Consider the following 20,846-nt stretch of genomic DNA (forward strand, 5'->3'; position numbering starts at 1 on the left):
CTTGTTGGGATGAGCACTGGGTGTTGTATGTTAGCCAATTGGAAAATAAACTATATTAAAATAATAAAATAAAATAAAATAAAATAAACCAAAGACAATAGGTGATTCCAAATGATAGAGAATTTATTAAGAGATACAGGTGAGACTCCCCGCGTCTAGGGAGACATTGAAAGGGCACATGACAGGCAGCAAGAGGCATACAAGCTTCTTGAGTACACCGAGAAAGAAAACATACCCGTGTGGGCTTTCAGTAGTTTCCACGAGTTATAGGTCATTCCTGAGGAGTTGTTTCGCTGACGTATTTAGAGGGACAGGATAAAGTTCTTGACTATGGAGACAAACAGAGATCCTCACTCTGTATCAGGATGGGTGAAGCTGGCACATGACCCAGAGGAAGGAAAGAAGAAGCGAATCAGGGAGAAGCGGTCCACACTTCATCAGGGTGATTCACAAGATTGTAAACAGGTGGATGAATAACCGAGATGTTGGGGATTGTGGGCTGGCTTTCTGCAACGCTTGGCGGTGACCAATTCCCAAGTGGCAAGTCAGATGGTTGTTCTTGGCGAGGCAATCAGCAGCAGGAAGGCTGGCAGCAGGATCCAGAACCCTGGGCTAGGCACCCAGGCAGGCAGCAGCAGGTGGGGTGGTAGCAGGTTCTCGTGCAGTACACGGGGGTACAGCAAACTGGCTGGCAGCAGTGGGACCCACAGCAGTTTTGTCCACAGCCGCTGGACCCACAGCCGCTGGACCCACAGCAGCTGGGCTGGCAGCAGGTGGTCCGGCAGCAGGTGGTGTGACAGCAAGTTGGGCGGCAGCAAGGCTGGCAGCAGCTGGAGCCACAGCCGCTAGACCCACCGCAGTTGTGTCCACAGCTGCTACACCCACAGCAGCTGGGCCGGCAGCAGGTGGTGTGACAGCAAGTTGGGCGGCAGCAAGGCTGGCAGCAGCTCGACCCACAGCCGCTGGACCCACAGCATGTGGGCTGGCAGCAGGTGGTCCGGCAGCAGGTGGTCCTGCAGCACATAGGCTGGCAGCAAGAGGAGCAGCACGAGTGGGTCATGGTGTCAGGAGTGGAGGGTGGGCAGGTCTTGTCCAGAGGTGAGGTTGTCAGATTCTGGTGCCTCCTCCGGTTCTGGGGCTTTTATGCGCTGGACCCCCGAGGTTTAGACCAATGGGCAAAACTTTCCTTGTTGGTGTTTACATCGTTTTCCATAGTCACTGGGGAATCATAAATGAGGAAGTTGTTTCCTAAATGTTAGGAATCGTTACAAATAAGTGTTTAATGGTTTCCTATTTGAGAATAACTCACAGAAACATTTTCAGGTGAAAGGGAGGTGGTCACAACAGCAGCATCATTCTCATGTCAATGACCATTGCATCATGTGATCTAGTTCCTGCTAGTTAGGGTTAGAGCAGTGGTCCCTCCCCAGCTTTATCTTTAGGTTGTATGTGGATTGGGAGTATCCTTGAGGTGATGGGCATGATGCTGGTATGTTCACAGGGACAAATTTAGTAGCTGCATGAGCCCAGGTCTGTTTCCCCACAAAAACCTGATTCAAGACTTCCACAGGCAAATCTGTCTCCCATAGCACCCTACTCAACTTGTATCCCAGTTCAACCAAAGTCTCTTGGGTAGAGGATGTCTGGCATCATCTCTTCCATGTGGCAAGACAGAACCAAAGCAGGTGGGTAGATGCAGCAGCACTACACTGGGACTAAGCAAGCATCAGTAAGTGTGAGTCCTTTTTGACCAGTACTCCTAATTTACCTAGATTGAATGCTTTCACAGGATGTGGGACTTTCAGGTGTTATAAGTGGGGCAGTATGGGCAAACCAGGGTGAATTGGTGACTTAGTCCTTACCTTGTTAGCCAGCCTTGTCAGTGTCTTCACGTAGCTGATTACACTTTTATGTACATTTGCTCTCTTTCCTTCCTCCCTTCCCTTCCCTTCCCTTCCCTTCCCTTCCCTTCCCTTCCCTTCCCTTCCCTTCCCTTCCCTTCCCCCTCCTCTCCTCTCCTCTCCTCTCCTCTCCTCTGTTCTGAAGTTTCTTTCCTTTTCTTTTTCCTTTTCCTTTTCTTTTTTCTTTTCTTTTCTGTCTCCTTCTTTCATTTCTTCCTCTCTCCTTGCCTCCTTACTCCTCCTCCTCCCCTTCCCCTTCATCCTCCTCCATCTTATCTTTGTTTCATCCAGAAAATGTATCAGCTTATTAATCAAATTAAGAAAATGTTGGAAAGAGTGATGAAAACCATAGATTGTCCAAGATGTATTGAATACACCAGCCATATATCTCAGAAATTTGTGTGTTTAGGACAATTTCTACCCACCAGATCTGCATCTCTGTGCCTATGGGCTCTTTTCATGGACAGCACAATGTCATGCTACCTGTGTGTGCCACACTAAGAAAATACTCAACTCTTGCTTCTGGAGATTTGGTTTATAAAGACTCCAGCTCTGGGGGCGCCTGGGTGGCTCAGTCAGTTAAGTGTCTGACTTCAGCTCAGGTCATGATTTCATGGCTCGTGGGTTCGAGTCCCACATCGGGTTCTGTTCTGACATCTCAGAGCCTGGAGCCTGCTTCAGATTCTGTGTCTTCCTCTCTCTCTCTTCTCCTCCCCCACTTGCACCCTGTCTCTCTCTCTCAAAAAATAAACATTAAAAAAAAAAGAACCAGCAGTAGGCAAGTTTGCCCTTGACAGTCTCTCCAGAGGATCCTGGATGCCTAAGCTCCAACGTTGGCATGTGTCCCAGACATGACCCTTTGTAGCTCATCAGAGGTCCTTCCACTGCTCCCAGGAGGTGACCCGGAGCATAGTCTCATATTCCTCTCAGAACTCGAATCAAGCCCCACATCTCTGAATGCTGAGGGAGCACCATTATTTCAGGACCAGAAGCACCAGCCTTCTGTCCATCATGACTCCTATGAATGCCCACATTTTTTTCTCTTTCTTCTTTCTCACATTCTTCTCACTTCCCTGGAACAGGCATCTTTTTCCCATCAAATACTTCATGGTTCCTTCACAAAAAAAATGGAAGGTGTTCTGTTCCTTAGATGGTCCAAAGCTCATGGATTTCTCAAAGTCATACATGCCCATTGCATGGTCTCTCAGTCTCTGACATTGTTTTTCCTTAATTGTCTTGGTAACATTTTGATCATGATAACAAATTGCCTTACAGTTGGGAAGCATAATATGTTTGGCAGAAAACTAACTAATACCTTTTTACTCTGCCATTAGGTCCTGAGGACTAGGAAGCCATACAAGAATGTGATTTCTTGCATGTGATTTTTGCTTCACATGCAAAAACAAGTGTGTTCAGATGTGTCTCTTTCCCATGAGGACACCGCCTGCTCACCTATATCTGATGCAGAGGTGTGCTGAGGGCCTGGGCAGCACCCAAGGCAACAAAGCGATCTTGTGTTCACAAGAGCTCTACAGGGCAGGTCCCGCTGCCCTCATATATGGCTTCTGATGTCTGAATTGTAGAACACTGATGTCTACAACTTTGACCCAGAGTCACCTGCATATACAGGAAAACTATACTTATGTGGTCAAAGAAGACACTCAAATGAACATCTTGCTGGTGCTCAGACCCAGGGTGTTTTTTTTTTTAATGTTTTTTTTTTTTTTTTAATTTACACCCAACTTAGTTAGCTTATAGTGCAACAATGATTTCAGGAGTAGATTCCTTAATGCTCCTTATCCATTTAGCCCATCCCATCTCCCACAACCCCTCCAGTAACCCTCTGTTTGTTCTTCATATTTAAGAGTCTCTTAAATTTTGTCCCTCCCTGTTTTTGTATTATTTTTGTTTCCCTTCCCTTATGTTCATCTGTTTTGTCTCTTAAAGTCCTCATATGAGTGAAGTCATATGATTTTTGTCTTTTCTGACTAATTTCACTTAGCATAATACCCTCCAGTTCCATCCACGTAGTTACAAATGGCAAGATTTCATTCTTTTTGATTGGCAAGTAATACTCCATTGTATATGTATACCACATCTTCTTTATCCAGTCATCCATCGATGGACATTTGGGCTGTTTCCATACTTTGGCTATTGTTGATAGTGCTGCTATAAACATTGGGATGCATATGTCCCTTTGAAACAGCACACCTGTATCCCTGGGATAAATGCCTAGTAGGGCAATTGCTGGGTCATAGGGTAGTTCTATTTTTAAGTTGTTGAGGAATCTATATGGTTTTCCAGAGTGGCTGCACCAGCTTGCATTCCCACCAGCAGTGCAAAAGGGTACTTCTTTCTCCGCATCCTCGCCAACATCTGTTTTTGCCTGAGTTGTTAATGTTAGCCGTTCTGACAGGTGTAAGGTGGTATCTCATTGTGGTTTTGATTTGTATTTCCCTGATGGTGAGTGATGTTGAGCATTTTTTCATGTGTTGGTTGGCCATCTGAATGTCTTCTTTGGAGAAGTGTCTATTCATGTCTTTTGCCCATTTCTTCACTGGATTATTTGTTTTGGGGGTGTTGATTTGATAAGTTCTTTATAGATTTTGGATACTAACCCTTTATTTGATATGTCATTTGCAAATATCTTCTCCCATTCCATGGGTTGCCTTTTAGTTTTGCTGATTGTTTCCTTTGCTGTGCAGAAGCTTATTTTGATGAGGTCCCAGTAGTTCATTTTTGCTTTTGTTTCCCTTGCCTCCGGAGACGTGTTGAGTAAGAAGTTGCTGTGGGCAAGATCAAAGAGGTTTTTGCCTGTTTTATCCTCAAGGATTTTGATGGCTTCCTGTCTTACATTTAGGTCTTTCATCCATTTTGAGTTTATTTTTGTGTACGATGTAAGAAAGTGGTCCAGGTTCATTTTTTCTGCATGTTGCTATCCAGTTTTCCCAGCACCACTTGCTGAAGAGACTGTCTTTATTCCACTGGATATTCTTTCCTGCTTTGTCAAAGATTAGTTGGCTATACGTTTGTGGCTCCATTTCTGGATTCTCCATTCTGTTCTATTGATCTGAATGTCTGTTCTTGTGCCAGTACCATACTGTTTTGATGATTACAGCTTTGTAGTATAGCTTGAAGTCTGGGATTGTGATGCTCCCTGCTTTGGTTTTCTTTTTCAAGATTGCTTTGGCTTTTCAGGGTCTTTTTTGGTTCCATACAAATTTGAGGATTACTTGTTCTAGCTCTGTGAAGAATGCTGGTGTTATTTTGATAGGGATTGCATTGAATATGTAGATTGCTTTGGGTAGTATTGACATTTTAACAATATTTGTTCTTCCTACCCAGGAGCATGGAATCTTTTTCCATTTTTTTTGTGTCTTCTTCAATTACTTTCATAACCTTTATATAGTTTCCATTGTATAGTTTTTTCACCTCTTTGGTTAGATTTATTCCTAGGTATTTTATGGTTTTGGGGGCAATTTTAAATGGGATCGATTCCTTGATTTCTCTTTCTGTTGCTTCATTGTTGGTGTATAGGAATGCAACCAATTTCTGTGCATTGATTTTATATCCTGCAACTTTGCTGGATTCATGAATCAGTTCTAGCAGTTTTTTGGTGGAATCTTTTGGGTTTTCCATATAGAGTATCATGTCATCTGCAAAGAGTGAAAGTTTGGCTCCCTCCTGGACGATTTGGATGCATTTTATTCCTTTGTGTTGTCTGATTGCTGAGGCTAAGACTTCCAATACTATGTTGAATAACAGTGGTGAGAGTGGACATCCCTGTCGTGTTCCTGACCTTAGGGGGAAAGCTCTCAGATTTTCCCCATTGAGGATGATATTAGTGTTGGGTCATTCATATATGGCTTTTAAGATCTCAAGGTATGATCCTCCTATCCCTACTTTCTTGAGGATTTTTATCAAGAAAGGATGCTGTATTTTGTCAAATGCTTTCTCTGCATCTATTGAGAGGATCATATGGTTCTTGAACTTTCTTTTATGATGAACTTTGATATGATGAATCACATTAATTGTTTTACAGATATTGAACCAGCCCTGCATCCCAGGTATAAATCCCACTTGGTCGTGGTGAATAATTTTTTTAAGTATTGTTGGATCCAGTTGGCTAATATCTTGTTGAGGATTTTTGCATCCATGTTCATTAGGTAAATTGGTCTATAGTTCTCCTTTTTAGTTGGGTTGGTTTTAGAATCAAGGTAATGCTGGTTTCATAGAAAGGTTATGAAAGTTTTCCTTTCATTTCTATTTTTTGGAACAGCTTCAAGAGAATAAGTGTTAACTCTTCCTTAAATGTTCGGTAGAATTCCCCTGGAAAGCCATCTGGCCCTGGACTCTTGTTTTTTGGGAGATTTTGATTATTAATTCAATTTCTTTACTGGTTATGGGTCTGTTCAAATTTTGTTTCTTCCTGTTTCAGTTTTGGTAGTGTATATGTTTCTAGAAATTTGTCCATTTCTTCCAGATTGCCCATTTTATTGGCATATAATTGCTCATAGTATTCTCTTATTAATGTTTTTATTTCTGCTTTGTTGGTTGTGATCTCTCCTCTTTAATTCATGATTTTATTTATTTGGGTCCTTTCCTTTTTCTTTTTGATCAAACTGGCTAGGGGTTTATCAATTTTGTTAATTCTTTCAAAGAACCAGCTTCTGGTTTCATTGATCTCTTCTGCTTTTTGATTGCTATAGCATTAATTTGTGCTCTAATCTTTGTTATTTCCTGTCTTCTTCTGGTTTTGGGTTTTATTTGCTGTTCTTTTTTCAGCACTTTAAAGTGTAAGGTTAGGTTGTGTATCTGAGACCTTTCTTCCTTCTTTAGGAAGGCCTGGATTGCTATATACTTTCTTCTTATGACCATCTTTGCTGCATCCCAGAGGTTTTGGGTTGTGGTATTATCATTTTCATTGGATTCCATATACTTTTTAATTTCCTCTTTAACTTCTTGGTTAGCCTATTCATTCTTTAGTAGGATGTTCTTTAGTCTCCAAGTATTTGTTACCTTTCCAAATCTTTTCTTGTGGTTGATTTCGAGTTTCATAGTGTTGTGGTCTGAAAATATGCACGGTATGATCTCGATCTTTTTGTGCTTGCTGAGGGATGATTTATGTCCCAGTATGTGGTCTATTCTAGAGAACATTCCATGTGCACTGGAGAAGAATGTATATTCCACTGCTTTAGGATGAAATGTTCTGAATATATCTGTTAAGTCCATCTGGTCCAGTGTGTCATTCAAAGTCATTGTTTCCTTGTTGATTTTCTGATTAGATGATGTGTCCATTATTGTGAGTGGGGTTTTGAAGTCTCCTACTATTATGGTATTACTATCAATGAGTTTCCTTATGTTTGTGATTAATTGATTTATATATTTGGGTGCTTTCACATTTGGCGCATAAATGTTTACAATTGTTAGGTCTTCTTAGTGGCTAGACCCCTAGATTATGATATAATGCCCTTCTGCATCTCTTGATACAGTCTTTATTTTATTTTATTTTATTTAAAATTTTTTTAACGTTTATTTATTTTTGAGACAGAGAGAGACAGAGCATGAACAGGGGAGGGTCAGAGAGAGGGAGACACAGAATCTGAAACAGGCTCCAGGCTCTGAGCTGTCAGCACAGAGCCTGACGCGGGGCTCGAACTCACGGACCGCGAGATCATGACCCGAGCCGAAGTCGGCCGCCTAACCGACTGAGCCACCCAGGCGCCCCATACAGTCTTTATTTTAAAGTCTAGATTGTCTGATAGAAGTATGGCTACTCCGGCTTTCTTTTGCGTGATAGATGGTTCTCCATCCCCTTACTTTCAATCTAAAGGTGTCTTTAGGTCTAAAGTGGGTCTCTTGTAAACAGCATATAGGCGGGTCTTGTTTTCTTATCCGTTCTGTTACCCTATGTCTTTTGATTGGAGCATTGAGTCCATTGACTTTTAGAGTGAGTATTGAAAGATGTGAATTCATTGCCATTATGTTGCTTGTAGAGTTGGGGTTTCTGGTGGTGGTCTCTGGTCCTTTCTAATCTTTGTTGCCTTTGGTATTTATTTGTTTGTTTGTTTGTTTGTTTATTCATCTTTTCTCCCCTAAGAGAGTCCCCCTTAAAATTTCTTGCAAGGCTGGTTTAGTGGTCACAAACTCCTTTAATTTTTGTTTGTCTGGGAAACTTTTTATCTCTCCTTCTATTTTGAATGATAGCCTTGCTGGATAAAGAATTCTTGGCTGCATATTTTTCTGATTCAGCACATTGAATATATCCTGCCACTCCTTTCTGGCTTGCCAAGTTTCTGTGGACAGGTCTGCTGCAAACCTGATCTGTCTTCCCTTGTAGGTTAAGGACTTTTTTTTACCTTGCTGCTTTCATGATTCTCTCCTTGCCTGAGTATTTTGTGAATTTGACTATGATATGCCTTGTTGGTGGTCGGTTTTTATTGAATCTAATGGGAGTCCTCTGTGCTTCCTGGATTTTGATGTCTGTGTCTTTCTCCAGGTTAGGAAAGTTTTCTGCTATGATTTGCTCACATAACTCTACTACCCCTATTTCTTTCTCTTCCTCTTCTGGGATCCCTGTGATTCTGATGTTGTTCCTTTTAAATGAGTCACTGATTTCTCTAATTCTTAAATCGTTCTCTTTTGCCTTAATCTCCCTCTTTTTTTTTCTGCTTCATTATTCTTTGTAAGTTTGTTCTCTATATCGCTGATTCTCTGCTCTGCCTCATCCATCCTTGCTGCTGCAGCATCCATTCGAGATTGCAGCTCAGTTGTAGCATTTTTTACTTCATCCTGACTAGCTTTTACTTCTTTTATCTCTGCAGAAAGGGATTCTAATCTATTTTCGACTCCAGCTAGTATTCTTATTATCATGATTCTAAATTCTGGTTCAGACATCTTGCTTGTATCTGTGTTGGTTAAGTCCCTGGTTGTCGTTTCTTCCGGCTGTTTCTTTTGGGGTGAATTCCTTCATTTCATCATTTTGAAGGGAGAAAAGCAATTAACGAGGTAGAAAAAATTAAAATGAAAATAAAAAAATATTAAAATTAAACACACAGAAACACAAATCAAATAAATGATGGTAGATCCTAGATGTGTTTTGGTCTGGGTGTTGCAAGTGGCTTGATAAATTAAAGAAAAAAAAGGAGAAAAAAGAAAAAAAATAAATTGTTTGAAAATTTGAAAAAATGAATACACTGAGGTAGACTAAAATGAAATTATGGAAATAAAATATATTTTGAAAAACTTTACAAAAGGTAAAAACTATAGTAGAAAAAATTAAAGAAAAATATGTTTAATAAAAATTGAAAATAAAAATGAATTTTTTCCCTTTCTGTATTTAAGAAAAATAAAAGAAATGAAAAAGAGAGAAAAAAAAAAAGAAAGAAAGAAAGTTGAATAGGTGGACCAGCTAACAGACTGAAATATGACTGAAATTACTTCATTTTTCCCTAGAAGTCAAATTATGAAGTACTTCATAGTCCATGAACTTAGCAGGCGGTGAGACTTGTGTTCTTGGAGAGCGAGGTTGGCCCAGTTGGGCGGGGCTTAGTGTAATGGCTCCGTTCTCCACTAGATGGCGCTGCTAGCCTACTGGGGTGGATTGTGGTGCTTGTAGGTACGTATGCGCATGGGCGGGAGCAGTGAAAATGGTGTTACCCAGCTACCCAGTCTCTAGTATGGGAACTCTGTCCTTCGTCTTTGGCTTCCGTCCACTCTCCGCTTCCACACTGTCTATGACTGAGCCCCAGGCAGCACCTCCCTCCTGAGTTTTGTCTCAGATGCGGCTGCCTTCCCTGGCCCCCCACTTCTGAGGGACTGTGGCTTTGACCCTCCACGGAGGATCTCACCAAGCAATGGCTGGGTGCCAGCTGCACCCAGGGACGCTTGCAGGACTGTGCTGCTGCCAATGTCCAGAGACTGGGGCCAGGTGCCAGCCCACCCCAGGAAAAGTTCATGAGACAGTGTAGCAGCACCACCTCAGGGATTATGGCAAATCACAACACACATCTGGCACCAGGCTTCACCCCCAATGACATCGTTCCAGCATCAGCGAATGTGGCCATTCTCTGGGGTCTGCTGGGCCCAGGTGGCCTCACAGCCTCTACCAAATGTCCTTCCAGCAGTGGAACCGCTTCTCCCCATGTGGCGCACTCTGCTCCTGAGGATTCGCCCTTCCCACCAGAGCACCTCCAGGTATTGAGCTGCAGAGTTTCAGACTCTGCACACCCCTGTTTACAGTCTTAATGGAATTTAAACCCTCTTCTTTCTCCTTTCTCCCTGTTTAGTTCAGTCCTTGCAGCTGTTTCCACTTTTCCACTTTCTCTCCAGCTGCTTTTGGGGAGGGGTGCTTTTCCCGTATCCACACACCCCCTGCTGTCTCCATCCTCTCTCCACATGCAAAAGCTGCTCCCTGCCCTCCAAGGCTTCTCTTTCCCCAGGTTCACCTCTCCACACTGTGTACCTGCTGAGTTCTGTGGTTCAGGTTGTGCATATTGTTGTGTTAATCCTCAGATTGGTTTTCTAGGTGTGCAGGATGGTTTAGTGTTGGTCTGGCTGTATTTCATGGATGCGAGACACACAAAAAACTTCCATGCTGTTCCGCCATCTTGGCTTCTCCACCCAGGGTGTTTTCTAACACGACTGGAGATATGAATGTAAGTGCACTTCAGAAAGGGAAGGAGATGTAGTCTGGGATCTGAGTCTGTCCATGTCAGCTACGACATTCTGCTGTGAACTTTCCTTATCCAAAAGTGGAGATAATAATTTGTGGAAGACTATATGAGGCTCCAAATGGACATTACATTTGATAGGCAACTTGTGTATAAATTCTCACATTGGGAGCACTTGACAAAAAAAAAAAAAGAGAGACAAAATGAGATTCAGAATAGAACAGGATTTATTAAGAAATATAAGTAAGACTCTCTGCATCTAGGGAGATATTCAAAGTGATCATGACAGGTAGAAAGCATCATAGGAGGACTGAAATATAAAAATGATATGAAGTCTTTCATTATTTGCTGACACCCATGTATGAGTCATAAGGATTTGTTTCTTTATCTAGATACTTAGAGGGACAGGATGAAGACATGAGTCAAAGACCTGGAGTCAAAGCAGAGATCATGGCTCCATAGCAGGATACATGAAGCAGGATACAGGGCATGTGATTCACAGGACATAAGGAAGAATATAATTTTAAAAAAGTGGTCCATACTTCATCAATCTGATTCACAAGCTCTTAAATAGGCAGATGAATAACAAAGAAGGCTTGCAGCAGCTGGACACAGCAAGGGCAGCAGCATGTGGTCCTACAGCAAGTGGACTGACAGCATATTGGGCAGTAGTCAGGCTAGCAGCGGCTGGATCCACAGTCCTGGGCTAGGCACCCAGGCAGGCAGCAGCAGGTGGGGTGGTAGCAGGTTCTCGTGCAGTACACAGGGGTACAGCAAACTGCCTGGCAGTAGTGGGACCCACAGCAGTTTTGTCCATAGCCGCTGGACCCACAGCCGCTAGACCCACAACAGCTGGGCTGGCAGCAGGTGGTCCGGCAGCAGGTGGTATGACAGCAAGTTGGGCGGCAGCAAGGCTGGCAGCAGCTGGACCCACAGCCGCTAGACCCACCACAGTTGTGTCCACAGCCGCTGGACCCACAGCAGCTGGTCCGGCAGCAGGTGGTGTGACAGCAAGTTGGGCGGCAGCAAGGCTGGCAGCAGCTGGAGCCACAGCCGCTAGACCCACCGCAGTTGTGTCCACAGCCGCTGGACCCACAGCAGCTGGGCTGGCAGCAGGTGGTCCTACAGCAGGTGGTCCGGCAGCAGGTGGTGTGACAGCAAGTTGGGCGGCAGCAAGGCTGGCAGCAGCTGGAGCCACAGCCGCTAGACCCACCGCAGTTGTGTCCACAGCCGCTGGACCCACAGCAGCTGGGCTGGCAGCAGGTGGTCCTACAGCAGGTGGTCCGGCAGCAGGTGGTGTGACAGCAAGTTGGGCGGCAGCAAGGCTGGCAGCAGCTGGAGCCACAGCTGCTAGACCCACCGCAGTTGTGTCCACAGCTGCTACACCCACAGCAGCTGGGCCGGCAGCAGGTGGTGTGACAGCAAGTTGGGCGGCAGCAAGGCTGGCAGCAGCTGGAACCACAGCCGCTAGACCCACCGCAGTTGTGTCCACAGCCGCTACACCCACAGCAGCTGGGCTGGCAGCAGGTGGTCCGGCAGCAGGTGGTATGACAGCAAGTTGGGCAGCAGCAAGGCTGGCAGCAGCTCGACCCACAGCCGCTAGACCCACCACAGTTGTGTCCACAGCCGCTGGACCCACAGCAGCTGGGCTGGCAGCAGGTGGTCCGGCAGCAGGTGGTCCTGCAGCACATAGGCTGGCAGCAAGAGGACCAGCACGAGTGGGTCATGGTGTCAGGGGTGGAGAGTGGGCAGGTCCTGTCCAGAGGTGAGGTTTTCAGATTCTGGTGCTTCCTCCGGATCTGGGGCTTTTATGCGCTGGACCCCCAAAGTTTAGACCAATGGGCAGGACTTTCCTTGTTGGTGTTTACATTGTTTTCCATAGTCACTAGAGGAATTGTAAAAAAGGAAGTTGTTTCCTAAATATTATGAATTTTTACAAAATAAGTGTTTAATATGTTTTCTATTGGAGAATAACTCATAGAACCATTTTCAGATGAAAGAAAGTTATTCACATCATCAACATTGGTCTTGCTTCAGTGATCATCACAGCATGTGATCAAGTTCCCACTGAGCTGGGTAGGATCAGCACAGTTGTCCTTCCCCAGGTTTGGTCCTTATGTTGTACATAGAATGGGAATATCTCTGGGTTGAGGGGCATGATGCTGACATGTTTACACAGATGAACTGAATCATGCCTAAGCCCAAGTCTGTTTCCCCCACAGAGCCTGATTAAAGACTCCCATAAGCATCTGTCTGTTGTAGTACCCTCTGCTACCTACATATCCCAATCCAAGGATCTTTGGGTACAGGATGTCTGGCATAATATCTTCCATATGGGAAGGCAAAACCAAAGCAGGTGGGTAGAAGCAGCAGCAGTACACTGGGACTAAGCAAGCATCAGTCAGTTAACATCCTGAGTGATAAATGGTCCAGAACTGAGGGCTTTCCCAGCACGTGGAATTTCATTGATATAACTGGGGTGGTTTGGGGAAAGCAGGGTAAGTTCATGACTTAATCCTAATTCATTTTTTACATAGTCATTGACCTCATATAACTCATTATATATTTTTTTCTCCTACTTTCTTTTAATTGAAGGAGTAGTCTAGGTAAGATGACACTTAAGGTATTTGTGAGTTCTAAAATGTGCAAATGTTTTTAGAGCTTAATATTCATCTTATTTATTTTTTATTTATTTAAGTCCAAGTTAGTTATATATTGTAATACTGGTTTTAGGAGTAGAATTTAGTGATTTGTCACTTACATATTACATCCAGTGCTCATCCCAACAAGTGTCCTGATAAATGGGTCATGGACATTAACATTAATTTTAAAAAGTACTTCAATTGAGATGCCTGGGTGGCTCAGTTAGGTAAACAACTGACTCTTGATATCAGCTTGGGTCGTGATCTCTCTGTTGTGATCTCTCTGTCGTGATCTTGTGGTCATGAGTTGAGCCCCACATCGGGCTCTGCTCTGAGCATGGAGCCTGCTTTGGATTCTCTCTCTCCCTCTCTCTCTTTCTCTGCCCATCCCCTGCTCATACTCTTTTTCTCTCTCTCAAAATAAATAAACATTAAAAACAATTTTAAGTTCTTCAATTTTTAAATTATAATGCATTAAAGTTAATCGTTTTAAATATGATAGAATATCACCAAATGAACATCCATGTCACTAATACCAGGTTAGCAAATAGAATTTTACTTCATCCCCTTCAAATTATATCCTTCATCATACCCAAAGGTAGGTTATCAGTCTATTGACTCACACATTGTATATGTTAATAGTCACTTCAAATGTTTTTAGATTTTTTTTATAAAGGAAACATAGAATTGGCTACTTTTACTTTATATTATGAATGTGAGATTTATATAGGAAATTCCTTCAATTCTGTTTCTTTATAATTTTCCAATGAATAAATATGATATAATGTATTTGCTTATCTACCATTGATATATATTGTGGTACATATATATGTATATTTATACCATTGATATATATTGTGATATATATTGTTGCAGCTGGGAACTATCAAAAATATTACAAATATTAAAATGTTCTATTAATTCTATTGTATGAGTCTTATGATATATATTCGTTATTTTTTATTATTTTAAAGTTTTATTTATTTAAATTCAAGTCAGTTAACATACAGTGTACTGTTGGTTTCAGGAGTAGAACCAGTGATTTGTAACTTACAATATAACACCCAGTGTTCATCCCAACAAGTCCTCTCCTTGAGACCCATCACCCATTCAGCCCATCCCCCCACCCACCTCCCCTCCAGCAACCCTCAGTTTGTTCTCTGTGTTTAAGAGTCTCTTATGGTTTGTTTCCCTCTCTGTTTTTATCTTATTTTTCCTTTCTCTCCCCTATGTTCATCTGTTGTGTTTCTTAAATTCCACATATGAATGAAATCATATATTTGTCTTTCTCTGACTGACTTATTTCACTTAGCATAAGGGAAGTTCCATCCACATTGTTGCAAATGGCAAGATTTCATTTGTTGATTGCTGAGTAGAATTCCATTGTACATATGTATACAATATATACATATATGTATAGATATGTATATAGATATGTGTATATATGTATAGATATGTATATATCTATGTATGTATCTATATCTATATCTATGTCTATATCTATCTATCTATCTATCTATCTAATCCATTCATCAATTGATGGACATTTGGGCTCTTTTCATAATTTGGCTATTTTTTTTAAGTTTATATGAGAGAGAGAGAGGGAGAGAGAGACAGAGAGAGAGACTCCTAAGCAGGCTCTGAACTATCAGTGTGTGAAGCCCAACGCAGGGCTTGAACTCATGAACCATGAGATCATGACCTGAGCTGAAATCGAGTCAGATGCTTAACCAACTGAGCCACACAGGTGCCTCCATAATTTGGCTATTGTTGATATCGCTGCTATAAACACTGGGGTGCATGTGCCCCTTCAAATCAGCATTTTTTAATCCTTTGGATAATTACCTAGTAGTGCAATCACTGGGTCGTAGGATAGTTCTATTTTTAATTTTTTGAGGAAACTCTATACAATTTTCCAGAGAGGCTGCACCACTTCGCATTCCCACAAACAGTGCAAAAAGGGTTCCCCTTTCTCTGCACCCTTGCCAACATCTGTTGTTTCCTGAGTTGTTCATTTCAACCATTCTGTCATGCTTGAGGTGGTATTATGGTTTTGATTTGTATTTCTCTGATGATGAGTGATGTTGAGCATCTTTTCATGTGTCTGTTAGCCATCTGGATGTCTTCCTAGGAAAAGTGTCTATTCATGCCTTCTGCCCATTTCTTCACTGGATTATTTGTTTCTGGGGTGTTCAGTTTGAAAAGATCTTTATAGATTTTGGCTATTAAGCCTTTATCTGGTATGTCATTTGCAAATATCTTTTCCCATTCTGTTGGTTGCCTTTTAGTTTTGTTGATTGTTTTCTTCACTGGGCAGAAGCTTTTTATCTTGATGAAGTCCCAATAGCTCCTTTTTGCTTTTATTTCCCTTGCCTCTGGAGACATGTCAAGTAAGAAGTTGCTGCGGCTGAGGTCAAAGAAATTGTTGCCTGTTTTCTCCTGTAGGATTTTGATGGTTTCTGTCTCACATTTAGGCCTTTCATCCACTTTGAATTTATTTTTGTGTATGGTGTAACAAAGTGGTCCAGGTTCATTCTTCTGCATTTTGCTGTCCAGTTTTCCAATGAAACTAAAAGCTGGTTTTTTGAAATAATAAACAAAATTGATAAACTCCTACCCAGACTTCTCAAAAAGAAAAGAGAGAGGACCCAGATAGATAAAATCACAAATGAAAGAGGAAAGATCACAACCAACACCACAGATGTACAAACAATAATAAAAGTATATTATGGAAAACTATATGCCAACAAACTGGACAGTCTGAAAGAATTGGACAAATTCCTAGAAACTAACACCTACCAGAGCACAAACAGGAGGAAATAGAAAATTTTAACAGGGCCATAACCAGAAAATAAATTGAATTAGTTATCAAAACTCTCCCAACAAATAAGAGTCCTCAGCCAGTGGCTTCCCAGGAGAATTCTACCAGACATTTAAAGCAGAGTTAATACCTATTCTTCTCAAACTGTTCCAAAAAGTAGAAATGGAAATAAAGCTTCCAAACTCATTATGAAGCATTACCTTGATTCCAAAACCAATCAAAGACTCCACTAAAAAGGAGAATTATAGGCCAATATCTCTGATGAACCAGGATGCAAAAATTCTCAACAAGATACTAGTAAATCGAATTCAACAGTACATTAAAATAATATTCACTGTGATCAAGCAGGGTTTATTCCTGGGCTGCAGGACTGGTTCAATATTTGCAAATCAATCAATGTGAAACACCACATTAATAAAAGAAAGGATAAGAACCATATGATATTTTCAATAGATGCAGAAAAAGCATTTGACAAAATACAACATCCTTTCTTGATAAAAATCCCTCAAGAAAATAGGGATAGAAGAAACATGCCCTAACATCATAAAAGCCCATATATGATAGGCCCACAACTAATATCTTCAATGGGGAAAGACTGTTCCTCCTAAGGTCAGGAACACAACAGGGATGTCTCACCACCTTTGTTTAACATAGTGTTGGAAGTCCTAGCCACAACAATCAGACAACAAAGAGAAATAAAAGGCATACACATTGGCAAAGAAGATGTCAAACTTTCACTCTTTGCTGATGACATGATACTCTACATGGAAACCCCAAAAGACTCCACAAAAAAACCTGCTAGAACTGATGCGTGAATTCAGCAAAGTCGCATGATATAAAATCAACATACAGAAATTGGTTGCATTTCTATACACCAATTATGAATCTGCAGAAAGAGAAATCAAGGGATCTATCCCATTTACCATTGCATTATATATTCATTATATATGTACTTATTTATTTATTTACATGTTTTTGTTGGAGAAACACCAACAGGTGAATTGCTTATGTTATTTCTCTATCAGAATGTTTATATTATAGGAGCACCTAAAAATACGAAGTGAATATTAACATACCTAAAGGGAGGAATATACAACAATACAATAATAGTAGAGATCTTTAATACCCTACTTTTACCAATGGGTAGAAGATCCAGACAGAAATCAGTACGGAAACATGGGCTTTAAACAATGTTACAACAGATGGAGTTAACAGACATATATAGAACATTCCATCCAAAAACAACAGAACACATATTCTTCTCAAGTGCACATGGAATATTATCCAGGACAGATCATATATTAGACCACAAAGCAAGTCTTAATAAATTTAAGAATATTAAAATAAGGGACACGAAGGTGGCTCAGTTGGTTAAGCATCCTGACTCTTGGTTTCGTCTCAGATCATGATCTCACAGGTTGGTGAGTTGGATCTTGCACTGACATGGGAAGCCTGCTTGGGATTCTCTCTTTCCCTTCTCTACCCCTCCCTTACTCATGCTGTCTCTGGCTCTCTCAAAATCAATAAATACAACTTAAAAATTTTATTAAAAAAGAATATTAAAATCATAGCAAGCATATTTTATGACAAGAGTCGAAACTGTATAAATCAATTAGAAAAAGAACACTGCAAAATTCACAAATACGTGGAAACCAAGTAACATGCAGTGTACAACCAATGGGTCAAAGAAGGATTCAAAACAGAAATCAAAAACTACCCTGAGATAAATGAAAACTGAAATACAATGGACCGAAAGTTCCACGATGCAGCAAAAGCAGTTCTTAGAGGAAGTTAATAGTGATAAATGCCTACATCAAGAAACAAGAAAAATCTCAAATAAACAACCAATTTTACACCTCAAAGAACTTTAAAAATGAACAACAACAACAAAAGCCAAAGTTACAATAAAGAAGGAAATAACAAAGATCAGAGAAGAAATAAAGGACACTTCCCATCTAACTATGCCCAAAGGAACATAGCAGGCAAAGGACAATTGTTCTGACCTTTGCTAAGCCAGCAGAAACTATCACATGACCACATCATGTCAAATGACCAGAAATGTAGCTGGTGTTGATTCCTGACTTTCTCATTTCTGGAAAAGGTTCTTATGTAGTATTCTCAATTAAGAAAGTGACAAAGACTAAATTATTGAAGCCTCAAAACACTTTAAAGGAACAACTTCCTCCTTGACAATTCTCCAGTTACTACAAAAACAAACAAACAAAAAAAAACATGTAAACAACACGGAAAGTCCTGTTCATTGGTCCGAACTTTGGAGACACCAGTGCATAAAAATCCCAAAACAGGAGGAAACATCAAAATCTGAGAAACTCACCTCTGAACAGGAACCCATACTCCATGCCTGACACCATGACCCACTTGTGCTGCTCCCCTTGCTGCCAGACTACATGCTGCAGGACCACCTGCTGCAGGACCACCTGCTGCCAGCCCACATGCTGTGGGTCCAGCTGCTGCCAGCCTTGCTGTTGTGGGTCGAGCTGCTGCCAGCCTTGCTGCTGCTCAACTTGCCATCATACCACCTGCTGCAGGACCAGCTGCTGCAGGACCACCTGCTGCCAGCCCAGCTGCTGTGGGTCCAGCGGCTGTGCACAAAACTGCTGTGGGTCTAGCGGCTGTGGGTCCAGCTGCTGCCAGCCTTCCTGCTGCTGATTGTCTTACCAAACACCATCTGCACATAACACCCTCCTGTTAACTGGCTTGCCATTTGGGGGCCAAATTTCCTTTCTAGATTTTGGTGAAAGCCAGCATGCAATCGCCAACATTTTTGTTTCTCATATATGTTTATAAGCTTGTGAATCAGCTTGATGCTGTGCAGAGGACTTCCTCCAAGTCTCTCTCTCCCATGTATGTGGCTCATGTGCAGCTTCAGAAATTCTTGGTACTAAGTTATGGCCTTGGCTTTGATTCTGAAGTCAGGATCACCTGCTCCCTCAAAGTAACTTAAGAAAACAAGTTTTCATGTTTTTTTCATAGATTCCTGCAACTGATTAATAAACTTCATAATCATATTTTCAATGTACTTATGATTCTTTCTCCTACTTTCATTTTTTTATAATCATTTGAGTCATCTCGTTAGATGCAAGTGTTTTACATGCCTTATATGCTTCTTAATAAAGTCTATACCCTAATTCTCCCCATATTGTTTTGTTTTACTGTATTGATATCAGAACTTGTATACATATTGGGTACCACATGTATCATCAAACATGAGCTACACAACAGCCTAACATGAATTGTATTCCACATTTTTAGGTGAGAATATTTCACTGTGTAATTTCATATAGCCAATAATGGACAGACTCAGATTCAGGACTGGATATTTTTTTTTTTCCTGCTCAAAGGCAACTACTTTTACATGTCAGTAAAAGTAGCAATAATATTTAGTACTGAGGACTAGTAAGCTGTGCAAATGAATTTCTCCTTTAACAATGGAGGAAATAACCCCTCATATATGCAGATAACATCTGTTCAAAAATCAGTTTCTCACAACTCAGCAAGCAGCAGATACATGTGAGGGCAGGTAGGACTGCATTTTGGAGCTGTCAAGAAAACAGGGAGCCTTTCACATCTCCATATGTTCAGCCACACGTGCAATCTGTCACCATGAAATCTTGTTAGCATCCATTGCGTCCTCACAATAGAGTCTCATCTAAACTGACTAATATCTTTGTTTCGTGCAAATCCAATTCAGAATAACCTCCTTCTACTAAACATCTACCACCAGAATGAGAAAATAAGTAATTCCCTGTAATAAAAAAATGGAGCATATATTGCACTCTCCTTAATGTTATGGCCATTTGTCATCCTGACCAAAATGCTATTAAGAAATTTAAGAAAGGGTCACCTGGATGGCTCACTCGGTTGAGTGCCCGACTTCAGCTCAGGTTATGATCTCACGGTTTATGAGTTTGAGCTCTGCATTGGACTTGCTGCTGCCAGGACAGAACCCACTTCAGCTCCTCTGTCCTCCTCTCTTTCTGCCTCTTTCTCTCTCTCGAAAATGAAAAAACATTAAAAAAATTCTTAAAGAAATTTAAGACAAAATTAAAGACTCAAAGACTGTGCAATGAGCACATATGATTTTCTGAACCATCCAAGAAACTAAACAACCTCCTGTATTCTGTGAGGCAACTCTGAAGGATTTGAGGGGAATTAAGAGTGTGTTCCAGGAGGGTGAGAAGAATGTGAGGAAGAAGACAAATAACACAATGTGGGCATTCATAGGAGTTATAATAGAAAGTTGGCACTCTGGTCCTGAAATAATGGTGCTTCCTCAGCACTCAGGGATGTGAGGCTTGATTTGGGCTCAAGACTTAGGAACATTAGGCCCCGAGTCACCTCCTGGGAGCAGTGGAGGAATCTTGATGAACCGTGAAGGTTCATTTCCAGGACACATGCCAACATTGTAGACTACATATCTGGGATTCTCTGAAGAGACTGCCAAGACCACGCGAGCCTAATACTGCTTCTTAAGAGCCAGATGATTGGGTGATGAGATGAAGAACTGACACAACCTAGTTCCTACTACTTGCCAGGTATTGACCAAATCCTTCATGTACGTTATCTTTAATTCTTTAAGAAGAATTGAGAATTAGAAATTAATAATTTCTATGAAGAAATTTTCAACATAGGTATTAAGGTTCCCATTATGGAGATGAAGAAATAGGACTGAGAAGGGTAAAGTAATGCCAGACTTTGGTTTCTCCCAGAATCTACTCTGAAGGATAGAGTCCAGGCATGTAGTTTCTTTGGGGAGGTCAAATCACACTGGTAGAAGTGTGGGGAAATG

The 20,846-nt window shown here is 41.4% G+C and overlaps 3 protein-coding genes across 3 annotated transcripts in view; 1 reads left to right on the top strand and 2 right to left on the bottom strand.

The window, feature by feature from the left end:
- The window catches only part of LOC115501568 (keratin-associated protein 4-9-like), a 46,672-nt gene extending 27,966 nt beyond the window's left edge, over positions 1 to 18,706 (top strand). The window contains 1 exon segment of the mRNA XM_030296677.2: positions 18,419 to 18,706. Coding sequence (XP_030152537.2) covers positions 18,419 to 18,706 — 288 coding nt within the window.
- On the bottom strand, positions 572 to 1,060 carry LOC115501567 (keratin-associated protein 9-1-like). The gene has a single exon (XM_030296675.1). The coding sequence runs from the start codon at positions 1,058 to 1,060 to the stop codon at positions 572 to 574; it is 489 nt and encodes a 162-aa protein (XP_030152535.1).
- LOC115500306 (keratin-associated protein 9-1-like) lies at positions 11,130 to 12,300 on the bottom strand. The gene is given in 3 exon segments (XM_030294607.1): positions 11,130 to 11,181; positions 11,183 to 11,497; positions 11,549 to 12,300. Coding segments are annotated over 3 exon segments (1,119 nt in total).
- Positions 18,707 to 20,846: the final 2,140 nt, after the last annotated feature.

This window comes from Lynx canadensis, chromosome E1 (assembly GCF_007474595.2).
Source record: "Lynx canadensis isolate LIC74 chromosome E1, mLynCan4.pri.v2, whole genome shotgun sequence".
Lineage (NCBI taxonomy): Eukaryota > Metazoa > Chordata > Mammalia > Carnivora > Felidae > Lynx > Lynx canadensis.

What these genes read in the sequence shown, in the direction of transcription:
- LOC115501567 (XM_030296675.1), bottom strand. Translation starts at nt 1,060, where the DNA reads ATGACCCACTCGTGCTGCTCCTCTTGCTGCCAGCCTATGTGCTGCAGG.